At 35.5% G+C, this 15,008-nt stretch overlaps 1 protein-coding gene across 4 annotated transcripts in view; it reads right to left on the bottom strand.

The window, feature by feature from the left end:
• The window catches only part of kiz (kizuna centrosomal protein), a 43,407-nt gene extending 28,790 nt beyond the window's left edge, over nucleotides 1-14,617 (bottom strand). For 3 of the 4 annotated variants that reach the window (XR_013328414.1, XM_077731807.1, XM_077731808.1), the window contains exons 1-11: nucleotides 14,461-14,617; nucleotides 14,034-14,099; nucleotides 13,566-13,728; nucleotides 12,891-12,953; nucleotides 10,776-11,373; nucleotides 10,486-10,672; nucleotides 7,071-7,190; nucleotides 6,231-6,395; nucleotides 5,315-5,459; nucleotides 3,394-3,544; nucleotides 1,944-2,006 (exon numbers count right to left, since the gene is read on the bottom strand). Coding sequence is in view for 3 of the 4 variants with exons in the window: in XM_077731807.1 (XP_077587933.1) it covers nucleotides 1,944-2,006; nucleotides 3,394-3,544; nucleotides 5,315-5,459; nucleotides 6,231-6,395; nucleotides 7,071-7,190; nucleotides 10,486-10,672; nucleotides 10,776-11,373; nucleotides 12,891-12,953; nucleotides 13,566-13,728; nucleotides 14,034-14,099; nucleotides 14,461-14,615 (1,876 nt within the window). In the remaining variant the exon portion in view is untranslated. The remainder of the gene's footprint in view (nucleotides 1-1,943; nucleotides 2,007-3,393; nucleotides 3,545-5,314; nucleotides 5,460-6,230; nucleotides 6,396-7,070; nucleotides 7,191-10,485; nucleotides 10,673-10,775; nucleotides 11,374-12,890; nucleotides 12,954-13,565; nucleotides 13,729-14,033; nucleotides 14,100-14,460) is intronic. The other variant, XM_077731809.1, reaches the window with a different exon arrangement.
• Nucleotides 14,618-15,008: the final 391 nt, after the last annotated feature.

The following is a 15,008-nucleotide window of genomic DNA, read 5'->3' as shown; positions in this document are numbered from 1 at the left end:
TAAAAGCCAGGTTTCCTACTTTCAGAGATTTCTGTGTTTGATGAGCCAACACGCTTCAGTAACTGAGTCTTCAAATCTCAAAATGAGTGGGAGACTACACCATCTTAACTGATGATTGAAGGCAAAATAGCAATATCTCCAAGAGAGTAATTAGAAGTCATATATTTTCAGCAACCCCCACCAGGAAGGTGATGATTAATTTATATTTTGAAAATGTATTACTATCTTTTGGGTACAATATTTATCAGCTATAGAAAAGACACCTGTTCAAATGCAAGGTTTGTGTAAACCTGAACAAGTCCAAGATCAATAAATCCAAAACATTGTGTTCAAAATTAACCTTTTACAATCAAACACAGAAATGTAAAATAATAAATTAAAAAAACTTAAAAGAATTCACCAGTTTTCTGTTAATATGATGTGTTATATGAATATTTACATATGGAAAAAGTAAGAGCAATTTTAGGTAGTGTGGCTGCAATATAACGATAAAGAATGAAAAATTAATGGGGTATGAATACTTTCTATATTGTGGCATTCAACTGCTTATTATCCTAATTGTATGTAATGCCTTAGAAAAGAAATATGTATTGGTCTCATTTTCATCAGAAGAAAAATTAAAAACCGTGCATAAACTCTATAGTGGAATTAATATTGAACCAAAAAATTGACCTCAACGGCTATATAAACCCCCATATTATTACTATTTTTAAAAAGTACCAGTAACACAAATATTAGAAGAGTCACAAAACCCAAGTTTCCATGTTGCAAATCCTCATTGAGTCAGTTTTTGATCATTTTTTGTGTGTGTTATTCTTTGATTAGGCAAAACAAATGGCGTCATTTTTGCCGGTTTTTGCAGCAAAGGGTTGGTTGCTCACACATGAAACACTCAGTGGGAAATCTGTTAGCGGTGGGGAATGTATGCTCACTTTACATTTCAGAGCAGCAGAGGGATTGGCACACCATTTTTCTACTGGATGCCTTCACAGATAGTATTTTTTTTTTGCAAATCCAGCTGCCTTACCGCAACATTATTAGATCAGTATTTCACAACCGGTATGCCGTGCGCTATCCTCGTGTGTGCAATGGGAAATTACATTGTAGTAGTTATACTTCTTATTATATTTAAATCTCAATATTAAGAAATTAAAATTGAGCTATTATGAGTTTAAAATTTAAATGTGAAACAATAGGTTGTACTGTAAAAGATGAAAATTGTAACATTATGATGTTAAAGTCATTTTGTTGCTTATTTTTAATGCAAAGTAAATGGAAAGCACTTTTGTAATTTTTCTATTTTTACGTAAGTTTTGTTTCAGTTGAATCAAATTTTGTTGACGTAAAATCTATGAAAACATTACTTTTTTGCGGAATATTGGGAGAAAAAGTAAAAAATTAAAATAAGGTTGAAAAATTGCATTATTTTGACATCAGTCAAAATTAAAGCTGTTGGAAGACTGCGGATTTAAACTTTAATGACGTTAGATCGCTATGAAAAAAAATACTTTTTAAAGTAATATCACCTAGTGAAGTGTTTTTTTTTTTTTCAATGCAAAAAGTGTACCTCAGCTCAGGTTGCAAAACACTGAGCTAAATAATGAGAACCTTACGATAGATCTCCTACCCTTCCCGCTTTAACAGCTGGATAACTAAAGCAGAGTACTTTATTCCGGAATAATGAACGATCGATTTTCTTTTCTATTTTTTTTTCTCTCTCCATAAGACCTTGGGCTAGGGGGTAAAACCCAGCTTGTATGAGATCATTAGAGAGAACTAGTACTGCTCTTCAGGTGGGACTTTGACCCTAGTTTCACCTTGATCGTGCTACCAGCGGCAATACGTAAAAAAAGGCCCATTATTCACTGCAGTGGGAAGCAAACAAACCAGCGTATAAGGAAAAGTGTGAATGCTGGGATACTGGTGATGCCTTTTTTTTTTACCTCTAATAGGAACACTTTTCACAGGGCTTTCGTCGTGGCTCTCCTCTTCAGCACTTTGTAGTTCTGTAAGAAATGGAAGTGCATACAGAGATGTATTGGTAGGGGGAAAAATAGAGTGGGGATGGAAATGGGAATGCAGGCTCTTTTTTTTTTATTTAGCTCTGAATAGAATAAAGAGCTGTATGAAAACCAGGCCGGCAAAGAGATTCATAAAAAGAGGCTGAAATTGATTTCTTTCATAAAAAAAATGAGAAACTTTTTAGTGCTGTGTAGGGGTCATTTTTCTATGTGTGGAATGGGTAAAAATATTGTCGCTTCGTTATAATCTACATTGCAGTTCAATTAAAGATTTGTTAAAGAGTAAATGTGTCAATATTTCTATTGAATGAAAGCAATAGGAATTTGCTTTAAAGTACTAATATTGCACTTGTACTTTCTAACCAGCCAAGTTAGTGTATTTAAAAAAAATAAATATTGCAAGTTATTACAATTGAGTACGTTCCGAGAATAACAAGAAAGGAGGGACCTTGACGTTTGAGCTCGGTGCTTGTGATTGTTTAATTTCCCAACCGGTCATTTTATCTACTTTTTTGGGCAAAAATGGCCAAACAATCAAATTACTGGACTGTTTTTCTGAGTTTTTTTAAATTACTTTGTTAACAATGCCTTATATATTATATACATATGTTAACAATACCTTATATATTATATACATATGTTAACAATACCTTATATATTATTTACATATGTTAACAATACCTTATATTTTATATATATGTTAACAGTACCTTGATATTATATATATATATATATATATATATATATATATATATATGTTAACAATACCTTATATATTATATATGTGTTAACAATACCTTATATATGTAATATTTATGTTAAAAATACCTTATATTATATATATGTTAACAATACCTTGTATATTATATATACGTGTGTTAACAATACCTTATATATTATATATATATATATGTGTGTGTTAACAATACCTTATATTATATATACATATATTATATAAGTTAAATGAATAAGAATATTAAGCATGCCTTCTTTGTAAAATGAAATGCAGTTGTATTTCTACTTATGCAAATTTTGTTGCTGGAAATTCAAGACCAAAGTACACTTAAATAATCGTGAATTTTATTTTGAAATTGGTTTGATAGACTCAATGTATCGACTATTATAATGACGTTTTTAGTAAAATAGGTTTCTCGTTATTGGATCGATATTTTACCAAACGTAACATAATTTTCAGTCAAGTTGTTTGGGTATTTACATATACAGTGCAATTCTACTTACGAAAAAACATCAGGTTATGAAATCTCTCTTTCCACAAATTAATTTTATCAGTAGAAATACCACTATACTTAACTTTTGGTGCCATTTTCAGTCAAATACAATAGTGCAGTGAATTTGAATGACTTTCCCTGACCTTGAATCTGTTCCTTTTGCCTCCTCATGGCATCACCACCATGAGCCGGGCGAGAAGGAGACCCAGAAGAACAAGTAGAGTCACTCTCCTCATCTGCTGAGGGGCACTCCTCACTGGACCGGGAAAGAAGTGTCCTCAGCAGCACTTTGGCCTGCGAGCCGCACAAATTAAAAGCAAAGCATTAATTGTTCCCATTCAGTGAAGGAAGTGTTAAATTCTCCTCAGACCGATTAGACATTTCATTTACTTTGTCCACGGCTGCTCACACAGAGGTGGTGCAGCTGCAGATTGCGTATAATTAACACCAAGAGAAAATAAAGCCAAATTCTCTCACTCGTTTAAACTGAAAGATTATTTTGCACACTTTTCCTTCCACTCTCGCTCTCAATCACATTTTCTTTTTTTCTTCACACCCTCTCTTCTCATCCATGAGATTAGCCAAACGCCCAAGAATGCAATCATCCTGGTCTTAATGTGCAACACGTTCCGCATATCTTCCCTCTTGGCTTAGAGAATTGAGACAAACTACTCTCTTCCTCCCTCTCCAGTTCAGTTTTTTTTTATAAGCTCTGGGGGATATGAGGGTACACAATTAAGAGCCGCTGTTTCAGGAGGTGTCAGCCACTGACAGACTTATTTCCTACTTCTCATATTGGCCAAATCCAGTAACCACAACCCCCTCTATAATAATCAGCATCTATGTGGAGGCAGTACAATGCTACCAATCAGAATGATTGCAGCCGGTACTAATTTTCCAATGGAAATTCCTATCCTTTTGTGTGATTGAAAATTGTAAATTCTTGAATTTGAAAATGGTAGTGCATTTTTTTTGGACTATTAGTCGCACTAGCCAAAGAATACACAAGGAAGTGGGGAGAAATTCTTGCACTGTAGTCTAAATCGCTTTTTTGGGAGGGTAAATTTGAATTAAAATGGAGAACAACTGGCTAAATTGACATCAGTTAACATTAGATAGTTTACTGTTGAAACTAGCTCTCAAAATTATATTGATAAGAGTTTAATATCTAAGTATTGTTGAAAACAGTAGATATTTAGATATTAATCTCTCTCATGAATATCATTTTGAGAGCTGGTTTCAACAGTACATGGATATTAAACAGTCCTTGGATATTAAACAGTACTTGGATATTAAACAGTACTTGGATATTAAACAGTACTTGGATATTAAACAGTACTTCGATATTAAACAGTACTTCGATATTAAACAGTACATGGATATTAAAAAGTACTTAGATATTAAGCAGTACTTGACTCCTTGATGACTTGTTTGTCTGATTTTGTAGATTTTGTCATGGGCCTAAATATCAAGGATTTTACTGGTTAGAATATTCAAAGAGATTCTGTGAGTGTGTGTACACACAAGTTGCAGGCTTTCCATTTTCCAGAGTGGTAGCGTCGTGTTCCAAGAAGTGAATGGGAAGTGGTGGTTGCCCTCATTTGAGGAAAGTAAGCAGTTTTGAGAGACTACACACACAATTGAATCCAAGAGCCTCTATTGCAGTAAACTGGGCATAGTCAGGTCTACCTTGAAATCCTTTAAATGGCTTTCCAGGCAATTAATTGCAGGTCACAAGGAGGAAGATGACCAAATATTATATATGGTTGTTTCCCTCCTTGTACATATATGTATGTGCGTTTTTATTTTTTTAAAGTAGGCTGTCAGATGGATATGCCGCACAAGATGAAAGAAGACAGGCCAGAGGGTGTAATTTGCCATTAGCACATGGGTCAGGGTTTCCCTTTCGTCTGGGTCAATGTGTGGAGGACGAGGAGGCAGGCAGGCTTTGGCATCAAACACAAAAAGGACCAATCCCCCAAATAAATAAGGACTCGCACCCCCCGCCCCACACAGTGTATCAAAACCACTTGTGTGTACCAATGTGTGTGACTCCAACGCTACCTGGTGGTGGTATGTTGCATGGCGTTCCACCAAGAGCGGCGCGAACAGTTCGACCAAGCGCTCAACGCTGAGGACGCGGCTCTCCTTGAGCAGAAGGGCGTGCTTGAACCAGCGATCCCACAGCCGAGCGGCATCGGGAGGGAGGCTGTGGTGAGTGTGGGGGTTGGACAGATATAAAGAGGAGCCTTCATACTCTTAGATTTCATTTCAACATCATTCATTAGTTCTTACAAAAGGTCAACCGCCATACATTACCAAGTCAAAGTGTGTGTTTTAAAAAGGAAATTGGAAATGTGGTGTCATGGGTGTGTGTGTGGGTGTGTAGCGTTTTTTTCGGACTCTAAGTCACACTTTTTTTTTTAAATAGTTTATCTAGGCCAGTGACTTCTGCTTGTATTTTTTTCTCATTGACCACTGACAGCCTGATTTTCGTAACCGTACGTTTGGCCACCGGTCTTTTGGTACCTTTTGGTCGCCAGTCAAATGTACTTAGATATTAAATAGTACTTAGATATTATACTGTACTTAGATATTAAACAGTACTTAGATATTAAACAGTACATAGATATTAAACAATACTTGGATATTAAACAATACTTAGATATTAAACAGTACATAGATATTAAACAGTACTTAGATATTAAACAGTACTTGGATATTAAACTCTCTCTTAGATAGTAAACTCTCTCTCTCTTAGCTCCAGTAAAAATATACAGTATATATATTAAGGGTGGGAGCCTAATGGTGTAATTTATCTTCCGATTCATTTTGATAGGTATGGTAGAATAGAGAAAATTAGCAGACAATTTGTTGCCGCTTAACTGTTCACCCTTTAAGTGAATTAAGTTTTTACAAAGCAACTATAAATCCGGTAAAAGATGGAATACAATTGCGCTGGTGTTTTCATGAGCCTTACCTGGCTGCCATATGCTCAGTGTTGGACTGGTATGCACTCACGAGCTCAGCCGATAACAGGCAACCCTTCTCTGTGCCGATTGACAGCCTCTGGAGCTCATGAAGCACCACTGCACCGCATGCTTCAAGGTCCTCCTCATTCAAGCCTGCTTCACTTTCACAAAGGCTGTCCGACATACGTTGAGCAGTCAGCCATTGCCAGGTCAGGCGTACATGGAGTAAAATTGACAGCTGTTAACACCTCATAACAACAACACACGTGCCATAAGCATATATGAAGGTTTTCAGATGTATAGAGCCAGAACTGAAGGCTGTGACACAAGACAGCCACTTGATGACTGGAATTGAGAGTATTAGGATAAAAATGAGGAAAAGTAATGGCCTAAAACGCATCAGCATGCGATATACAGTAATTCCTCGAATATTGCGGTTAATCTAGGCCAGATAGAGCCGCGATAATCAAGATTTAAGGCCATATTTCATAGTAAATGTGCATATTTTATTTCCATTGACTGGAAATGTTACTGTCATAGTCGTTAATGGAAGTGAATGAGTTTTTGTGGATGAGATTGGTTAATAGCGATGGCAGTGTAGCGTGAGAATGCCCGTATTTGACGCATGTTGCTAAGCAACTCAAAAAGAATTAACTTAGTATTTTTTTTTACAACCTAATTTGGAGGAATTCTATTTTTTTCTGTATCTATGACATCGTTCCTGAGTCCGAGAGTCCAATTTACTTAAATATTGCATTGATATTGACAATAAGTACAAATTCCTTCATTTTTTCTATGGCACAATCTATTTTTTTGGATAGCATTTGACTTAAATGAAACAAAATTACCTGATAATTCGAGTGAGGTCTTTTTCATCAACTGAAATGTTCCCGTACACTCTTGTTTGTTCACCATGGAGTCGATCCTCAATCGAATCTAGAAGTTTGAAGAACCCATTGAGGGAGAGTCTGGGGGAAAAAAGGCATGCCATTTTTTAATTTAGTCCTATTTTTTGCAGGTTGCTTCTTGGTAAGATTGGCTCGAATCTGCCATTTTAAATACATAACATTTTTTTCTGTGAAATCTGCTAAGGTTTATAAATTGCATTTAGGTTATCACCCTGAGCCTTGAAATAGTCATCTTTCTCTACTTCACTTTGTAGGTGTTGTGTTCTTCGAAGAGTTAGAAAGTGAATGAGTTGTATTTTTCTTGCTAAACCCTCACTCTTATTGTATTGCTAACAGCTTTGGTGTCAAGGTCTTCAACTTGCTTTCATACTGCTGTTTATTGCAGTCGTAGGAAGGGGGTCAGGTTATGTGCTGCAATATCGCTTTATAGGTGTACAGTGCACATTTTGAAGTGAGGGAGGCCTAACTGCTATTGGTGTCAGGGAGGAAGAAGCCATGGTTTAAGAATAGTTGTCCCCATCACATATTTTTACACCCGAGTTTGAGTTCCAGGAGTAGCTTAGTTAAAAATAGAGAAATACATTTGGTTTTTACATAATTCCGATAAGTGGAAAAATTTAATCTGACCCGAATTCCTATCACAAGGTCAGATTTAAAAAAAATATATACCTACTGTATATAGTAATTTAACCACTAAGTCACAGTACTCTTTCCATAGGTGTTTTGAAAAATGAATATATATGTATGAATGTGTGCACATGTATCTATAGGTCTATGTATGTATATGCAGTATATATGTATATGCAGTATATATGTATATGCAGTATATATGTATATGCAGTATATATGTATATGCAGTATAAATATGTATATGCAGTATAAATATGTATATGCAGTATAAATATGTAGATGCAGTATAAATATGTAGATGCAGTATAAATATGTAGATGCAGTATAAATATGTAGATGCAGTATAAATATGTAGATGCAGTATATATGTAGATGCAGTATATATGTAGATGCAGTATATATGTACATGCAGTATATATGTATATGCAGTATATATGTATATGTAGTATATATCTATATGTAGTATATATTTATATGTAGTATATATGTATATGTAGTATATATGTATATGTAGTATATATGTATATGTAGTATATATGTATATGTAGTATATATATGTATATGCAGTATATATATGTATATGCAGTATATATGTATATGCAGTATATATGTATATGTAGTATGTATGTATATGCAGTATGAAGGTATATGCAGTATGAAGGTATATGCAGTATATATGTATATGCAGTATGTATGTATATACACATACATATATTTACACATACATATATATACATATACATACATAAAAATCTCCATTTTCAAGTCAAATAAACAGCAACAGACTCGATATCAAATTGTCTTGCCCGTTGTTAGCAGTCGAGCAAAACCGTCATGAAGTTCAGGCCCGGAAAGTTAGCGAAAAAATTGGCCATTATCTTCATGAAGAAACCTGGAGGATATTTCAAGCAGACACCCTCACTCACCCTGACCATGCAAGAGAAAAAATATAATGGGATAATCTAATGAATTGCCCGGGCTTTTTCCCTGATGCCAATTGAATGGAGGGAGCGATACAAACTCTAACCTCACAGAACAAGGAAGAAAAGCAGCAGAGGATGGAGACTGGATGCTCTGGGAGCTTTACATCAAAGCCTGCGTTTTTTTTTTTTTTCCTCATACACACAAGCCCTCAGAGTTAACAATGAAAGCTGCGGCCCCCACCGTTGTCGCCCCATGCACAGGCGAACTGTGGCGCCTATTGAGGTCACGCTAGAAACAGTACAGCAGACCACACAGAAACAGTTTTGCACCAATAAATACTTTATGCTTGCTGAAAGAAAAATAATGGTGTGCATTTTGTTAAAAATGTAGCAATGAAAATGAACTGTTCTATAGAATGGAAGAAGCAAAATATAGCTCCTCCCAGCAAGGGGGAATATAAAGGGGATATTCTTTGGTTTAATACTAAATGTTTAAAGGTAGAAGTTGCACTGTATAAATATACATTTTATACATATAAATATCTTTAACAAAAAAATGGCTGTGTGTTAAGACACAGACATCTATGTGTATGTATATATGTGCTAATATATATGTGTATATGCATGTGTATGTATATATATATATGCTTATATATGTGTGTATGTATATATGTGCTAATATATATGTATATATGCATGTGTATGTATATATATATGCTTATATATGTGTATGTATATATATGCTTGTATACATGTATATATATATGTATCTGTATGTATATGTATGTATGTGTATGTATATATGTGCTTATATATATGTATATATATGTATGTGTAAGTATGTATATGTATATATGTGCTTATATATGTATGTGTATGTATATATGTGCTTATATATGTGTATGTATATATGTGCTTATATATATGTGTATGTATATGTATAAATGTACGAAATTTCTCGAAAACGGGATGAATTAAGTTATCCAATCCAATCCAATAACGTTTCATTGTGCTGTGACTGACTAGTGACCAGTTCGGTATATAGTCAGGTTTGGAATAGACTTTAGGGCCCTTGGCGACCATTGACCGAATAACTGATGATAAAAATGGATAGTGAGCAGGTTGCACAATGCAACTGTATTTATGTCGGACTACAGGTATGTGGTTTTAAAAAATATCATTGGACTCGAGGCCATAATCACAATAAGGCTCTGCAACTGCAAGTGTTAGCCACATCCCAACCCTCCACAACACTCTGTGGTGCCACAAATTTCCTCCTCCACTGGGGAGTTCCTGAGGTCTCTCAAGCAGAAAATTGCTCTGTTACGGCATTATCATGGATTACGCCAATATGGTTGGCGGCAGGTCCCGAGGTCTCTTTTGTAAGATGCGTCACTGCCACCGCTGGTGCCGTGCTACACGATGCATGGCGGACTATCCACCATGAATCCCACAATGCTCTTGACTGGCTAAGATGAATTGGTATGCTCCTGTCATCAACAGCCCGCTGCAATATTCAGGGCTCTTGTTTTTGGAATATTCCTTGTAAATAACATTGTACAGAATTGGGAATGAATATATAATAAGACCTTGTTTATGGCGGTTAATAGGATCCAAGACCTGTCAAAATTGGTGAATAATTGCAATGTGGGAGTGCTTTTATGGTGTGTTTTTCATATTATATGAACTTTTAAAACCCTGTCTGTGGATACAATTGTCCCAAAACTAACTTTTTGACTTGCGATCTAATACTATTGTTTTTTAAGATGTTTTAAAAGATTGCAAAACCAAATATTACATACATTTGAGTTGTTTTCTTCAAGCTTGAAATGCCACCATGCCATTTTTCTTCAGATCCATTATTCCCAGCAATTTCCTCATCGTCCAGTTCATCATCTCCCGAATCAGATTGCGTAATAGAAATGGACAGATGACTTTCGATGCTCTCCGACAACTGCTCTTCAAAACTAGATTTTAAACTTTCTCTACCTGAATCAAAGAATAGAAGCACATAAAAACATCATTTCAAATCATCACAATACAAAAACAAATGAAATACTTCAATACATAACAGAAAAACACATTTCCAAACCTGAGAGATCTTCCGATTTTCTTGCAGAAGACGGTTGAGGCGTCGAGCAACTAAAACCTCTCCTTGGATTTTCCATTAAAGATGTCTGAGGAGCAATTTCTGCCACATTACCAAGTAGAGCTGAGGGATTCTGGATTGACTCATTGCTGCTACCTTGAGACTGATCCTTCTTTGGACTCTTCAAGGTCATCTGTGGTTTAAGTTCTTGTACATCATCGTTTTCAGAAGACTGAGTCGCAGTTTTAGCAAACTGGAGCACCGCTGACGTCTTCCCGTATTTGTCAGTCGGATGAAGACCATCGGGAGAATGCTTTGGATGTAAAATGTCATCTAATAAATGCAATCGGTCTGTGCAGGCATCCTTTCTGCCAACTGTGAAGTCCTCCAAAGGGCCACTTGGTAGTCGTTTGCACGAGGACAAGCTACGATTGGGCGATCCGTGCAATGCTTGGTCTGAGAGCACACTTGTGATACCCGTCGTGTAGTCTGTAGCTCTGGAGGTTTGACGGCCGACTGAAATGACCGAACATACGTCCGTGAAATCATCTGCTTTGTGAGAGAAGGACTTTTCCTCGAAATGGCTTTGTATGGATTTCAACTGCAAATAACAAAGCGGAATATTTAATAATCAACAATATAGAATGACATGCCTATGTATATTTTTCCCTTGATAAAATACAGTGTTCCCTCGGTCATCGCGGTTAATTGGGACCGGGACGGGGAAGTAGGGATTCCCCTTCAAAAATGCTTAATTTCAATTTAATTCCAAAAAAAAATATTTATAGATTTTAATTTTTTTAATTTTTTTAAATTCTTTATTTATTTATTTATTTTTAATGTTTTTTTACCTCCCTGTATACAGTACACCATACGGGTAGAGAGAGTGGAATTCATGTTATAACAAAAAAACTGTAAAATATGTTGTTTCAATGTAATATTTGTATTATTATTATTTTGTATTTTCCAAAAAAATCTGCAAAGCTCTGAGCCGCAAAGTAGCGAGGGAACACTGTCCAAACATTTGCAAAATAACTTCACTCGAGTTAATGAAGTCTATAGTAGTGCGTATTTTTTTATTTATTTTTTAATCTCAAGTATGTTAAAATATCCACTTTGAAATCTGAATGAGTAGAACGTGTTTTAGGCCAAGGTCAGAATTCTACTTGCTAAATCATTCAAAAAGAATGTCTTGGGATCAATGTTTTAACTTTTAATCGTATTAAAAATCCTTTACACAAGTTTTGATTCATGTCAATGTCACTAAGAGGAAATATAGGAGTCCACAAACCCTCCCTTCTAAACACAATAACAAAAAAAAACATAGCTTCTGTTTCTTTTCTGATAAGCGTCTTAAATACCAAACAGTTAGCTGCTTAATAACATTCACTGTAAACCATGCAGCCCACCCAGTAGATCCACAAAGTAAGTATAAAAAAAAAAAAAAAAAGAGGAAAAGTTAATTTCTTGGCTGAGTGATTCCATCGGTAGCTGCAGGGCAAAGTAGAAAGTGTCTCCCTAAAGTAGCAATTGATTCTTCTATCAATCTGCAGCATGCGTGTGCTCTTCCAAGGAAAGTATTAAATATGAAAATCATATCCCGTTATCATCTGTCTCCAGCTTTCAGCCCGGTAAGCTTCCCTTAATGAATGCTACAGCCTGAGGGACATGCACACTGCCAGCCAATGGCTTGTATGCATAATGGAAGAACGGTACCATTTTGCTCATTATAATATCGACAGAATGAGGAATAGGGGGGTTTTAGGGGGTTTGGGGGGCGTTTTTGCGGTTACAAGTGACTGCTCTAGACAGCATGCTCCATGTTATTACAAGATGTCTTAGACATTTCATCTAAAAAAGAGCTTTAACTGCTTTAAGTGAAAGCAGAAAGCTACGACACCGGCTTGTGCAGATGCTAGCGAGGATTAAATATGTGCCGTGTAGTTCAAATGTAGCAGATTTGCTCCGTTTTTTTAACTATTTATGTTATAAATGAATAAGCAGGGAAAACAGAGGAACTTTGTAAGCATGGATAAAGAAAAGCTCAATGACAAAAGCTTAAAGTACATGATGTTAAGTTCTTCTTATTCATAAATAAAGATGTTATATGAATTTTACCTTTGATTTCTGCTTTGTCTTGGTTTGTTCCAGAAATTTGTCAATTTTAGGAGAAAATTCAGCCTGAAATAGACATATTAGACACTGATAGAGTTCATGTAAAACAGGGAGATTTAATAGTATGCCAAATAAATAAAGAAAATAATAAAATGTGATGCTCATAAAACATCAAGAGGAAATAAACTAACTGCTAAGGGGGGGGGGGGTAGACAAGGACTAAACCTCTGGAGCACTTCAGTCTGTATATTGGCCAATTAACTATGTGAGTCATAATTAGCCAATTTTGTTAATTTGATATTAAATTGTCAAGCGCTGTTGTTGAGTTTTAAGCGATAATCTGACTGGCTCATTGTTTCCCCCCTCATTTGTTCATTTGGTTGTTGTGATAAATTGCACATTTTGAGTGTTTACTATCACATTGTGTGTTGTTGCCCTGTTAAAACTATGTGGATGTTATAGTGTGTTAAATTGCTTTTATGATGATAGTGATGGTAAAGAATATGACATCTTAAAAAATATCAAGTGCTAAGACTAATCAAGGATTGCTTGTTTGGACAAATATTGATGAGAATCAATGTTTTTTCAATGCTGAATATTAAAAAAATTGATGAAAATATGTGTGTGTGTGTGTGTGTGTGTGTGTGTGTGTGTGTGTGTGTGTGTGTGTGAGATTACCTTTTGTTGTTGCAATGCAAAAAGGTTTGGCCTGAATTGTTGCATGCTAATTTGAAGACACTCCACATCTCTCAAAAGCTCAAGGTTTCTCATTTTCGCTTGTGTCTCCCTGACACAGATTTGCTTGAGATAAGCATGCAGTTTGGAACCTTTTATCTGAGGGCTGAAAGCACACACAAGAGCTATTATTCCAAAGAAATTATTATGCAGGGTTCTTGTAAAAATAATAATAAGAGCAAGGTTAAAATTTAAAAAAAAGGTTACGCTCAAGATTTTCTAAATCAAATGCTATTTTCAACCAAGCTTTATTACATCTTCATAGAATCATATCACTAATAGTTTACTATTCATTTAATACACTGTAATTGCTGATTAATTCCATTTATATATATTCCATACTAATTCAATACATGATTAGGAACATTCCTTCAAATGAATAAGGAAAATAGTCAAAATACTCATCCTTACATTGCTTGTTTGTTGGGTTTGGCTTGATTAAAAAGTGCATTTTCCAACTGTAACCTGTGTTTCTCTCTGTAAACACACATACAATAGAATATGTCAACCTTTACACATACTTAACACCATAAATAAGCAATCTACGCAATTTATGAGGCAAAATACTCCAAAAAATGACATGTGATGCTGGCATACAAGATCTTGCCCAGCGTGCTTCAAAACATAGCCTTGATGCAACGTTGAACATTTTACCTGATAACTAATAAAGTGAAATGTGGTAAAAACATAACAATTTTAAATGAAAATCATCCGATGCACTATTTGGGGGTCGCTTTGAGCGTGCCCGGATAGCTTAGCTGCAGGTTAGCATGTGCGTTTTAAGCAAAAAAGGCAATGTTGTTAAAAAATGTAATTAAATGTGCTAAATGTAGCTTACCGTTGATGGATAATAGGTCTAATGGAGGTCATTCTCTCAAAATACTTGTTCTCTAGGGTTAGGGATGATGGACATTTTGAGATGCTTTGTCGCTGATCTGCAGCGGAGCCCCGACTAGCTGGAGGAGAGACGTAAATATTTACAATGGTTGCCATGAGCAACCGTATCCCAGAAGTCCGTGAAGTTAAACGTGGTCACGTGATTCTACTTGCACGAGCTAGAGCCGCGTGGTAAGAACTAATTCGCGTTCGTCAATCTTTTGTTTTTAATGTATATTAATGATTGTTTAAAAACAAAAACAAACAGATCAAACACTTAGTTATTTTATGCGTATTATATTTATGCCGAATACTGAATTTCAGATCGAAGTATTTTGCGAATTCATTCATTCGTGTTGTGTACCATGCATTTTTCTAAAGTTTGCGGGGGTGTTGGAGACAATCCCACCTGATGAGACCCTAGAGTGGTCGGCCTAGGGCATACTTTGTGAATCGGTGGACAAATTGCTCTAAATTGTTGATGAAAAGAACAAATATACTTAAACTTTT

The sequence above is a fragment of the Stigmatopora nigra genome, chromosome 13 (assembly GCF_051989575.1).
Source record: "Stigmatopora nigra isolate UIUO_SnigA chromosome 13, RoL_Snig_1.1, whole genome shotgun sequence".
Taxonomy (NCBI): domain Eukaryota; kingdom Metazoa; phylum Chordata; class Actinopteri; order Syngnathiformes; family Syngnathidae; genus Stigmatopora; species Stigmatopora nigra.
Note: the sequence above shows the minus strand (reverse complement) of the source record. Positions and strands in the feature narration are given on the sequence as shown.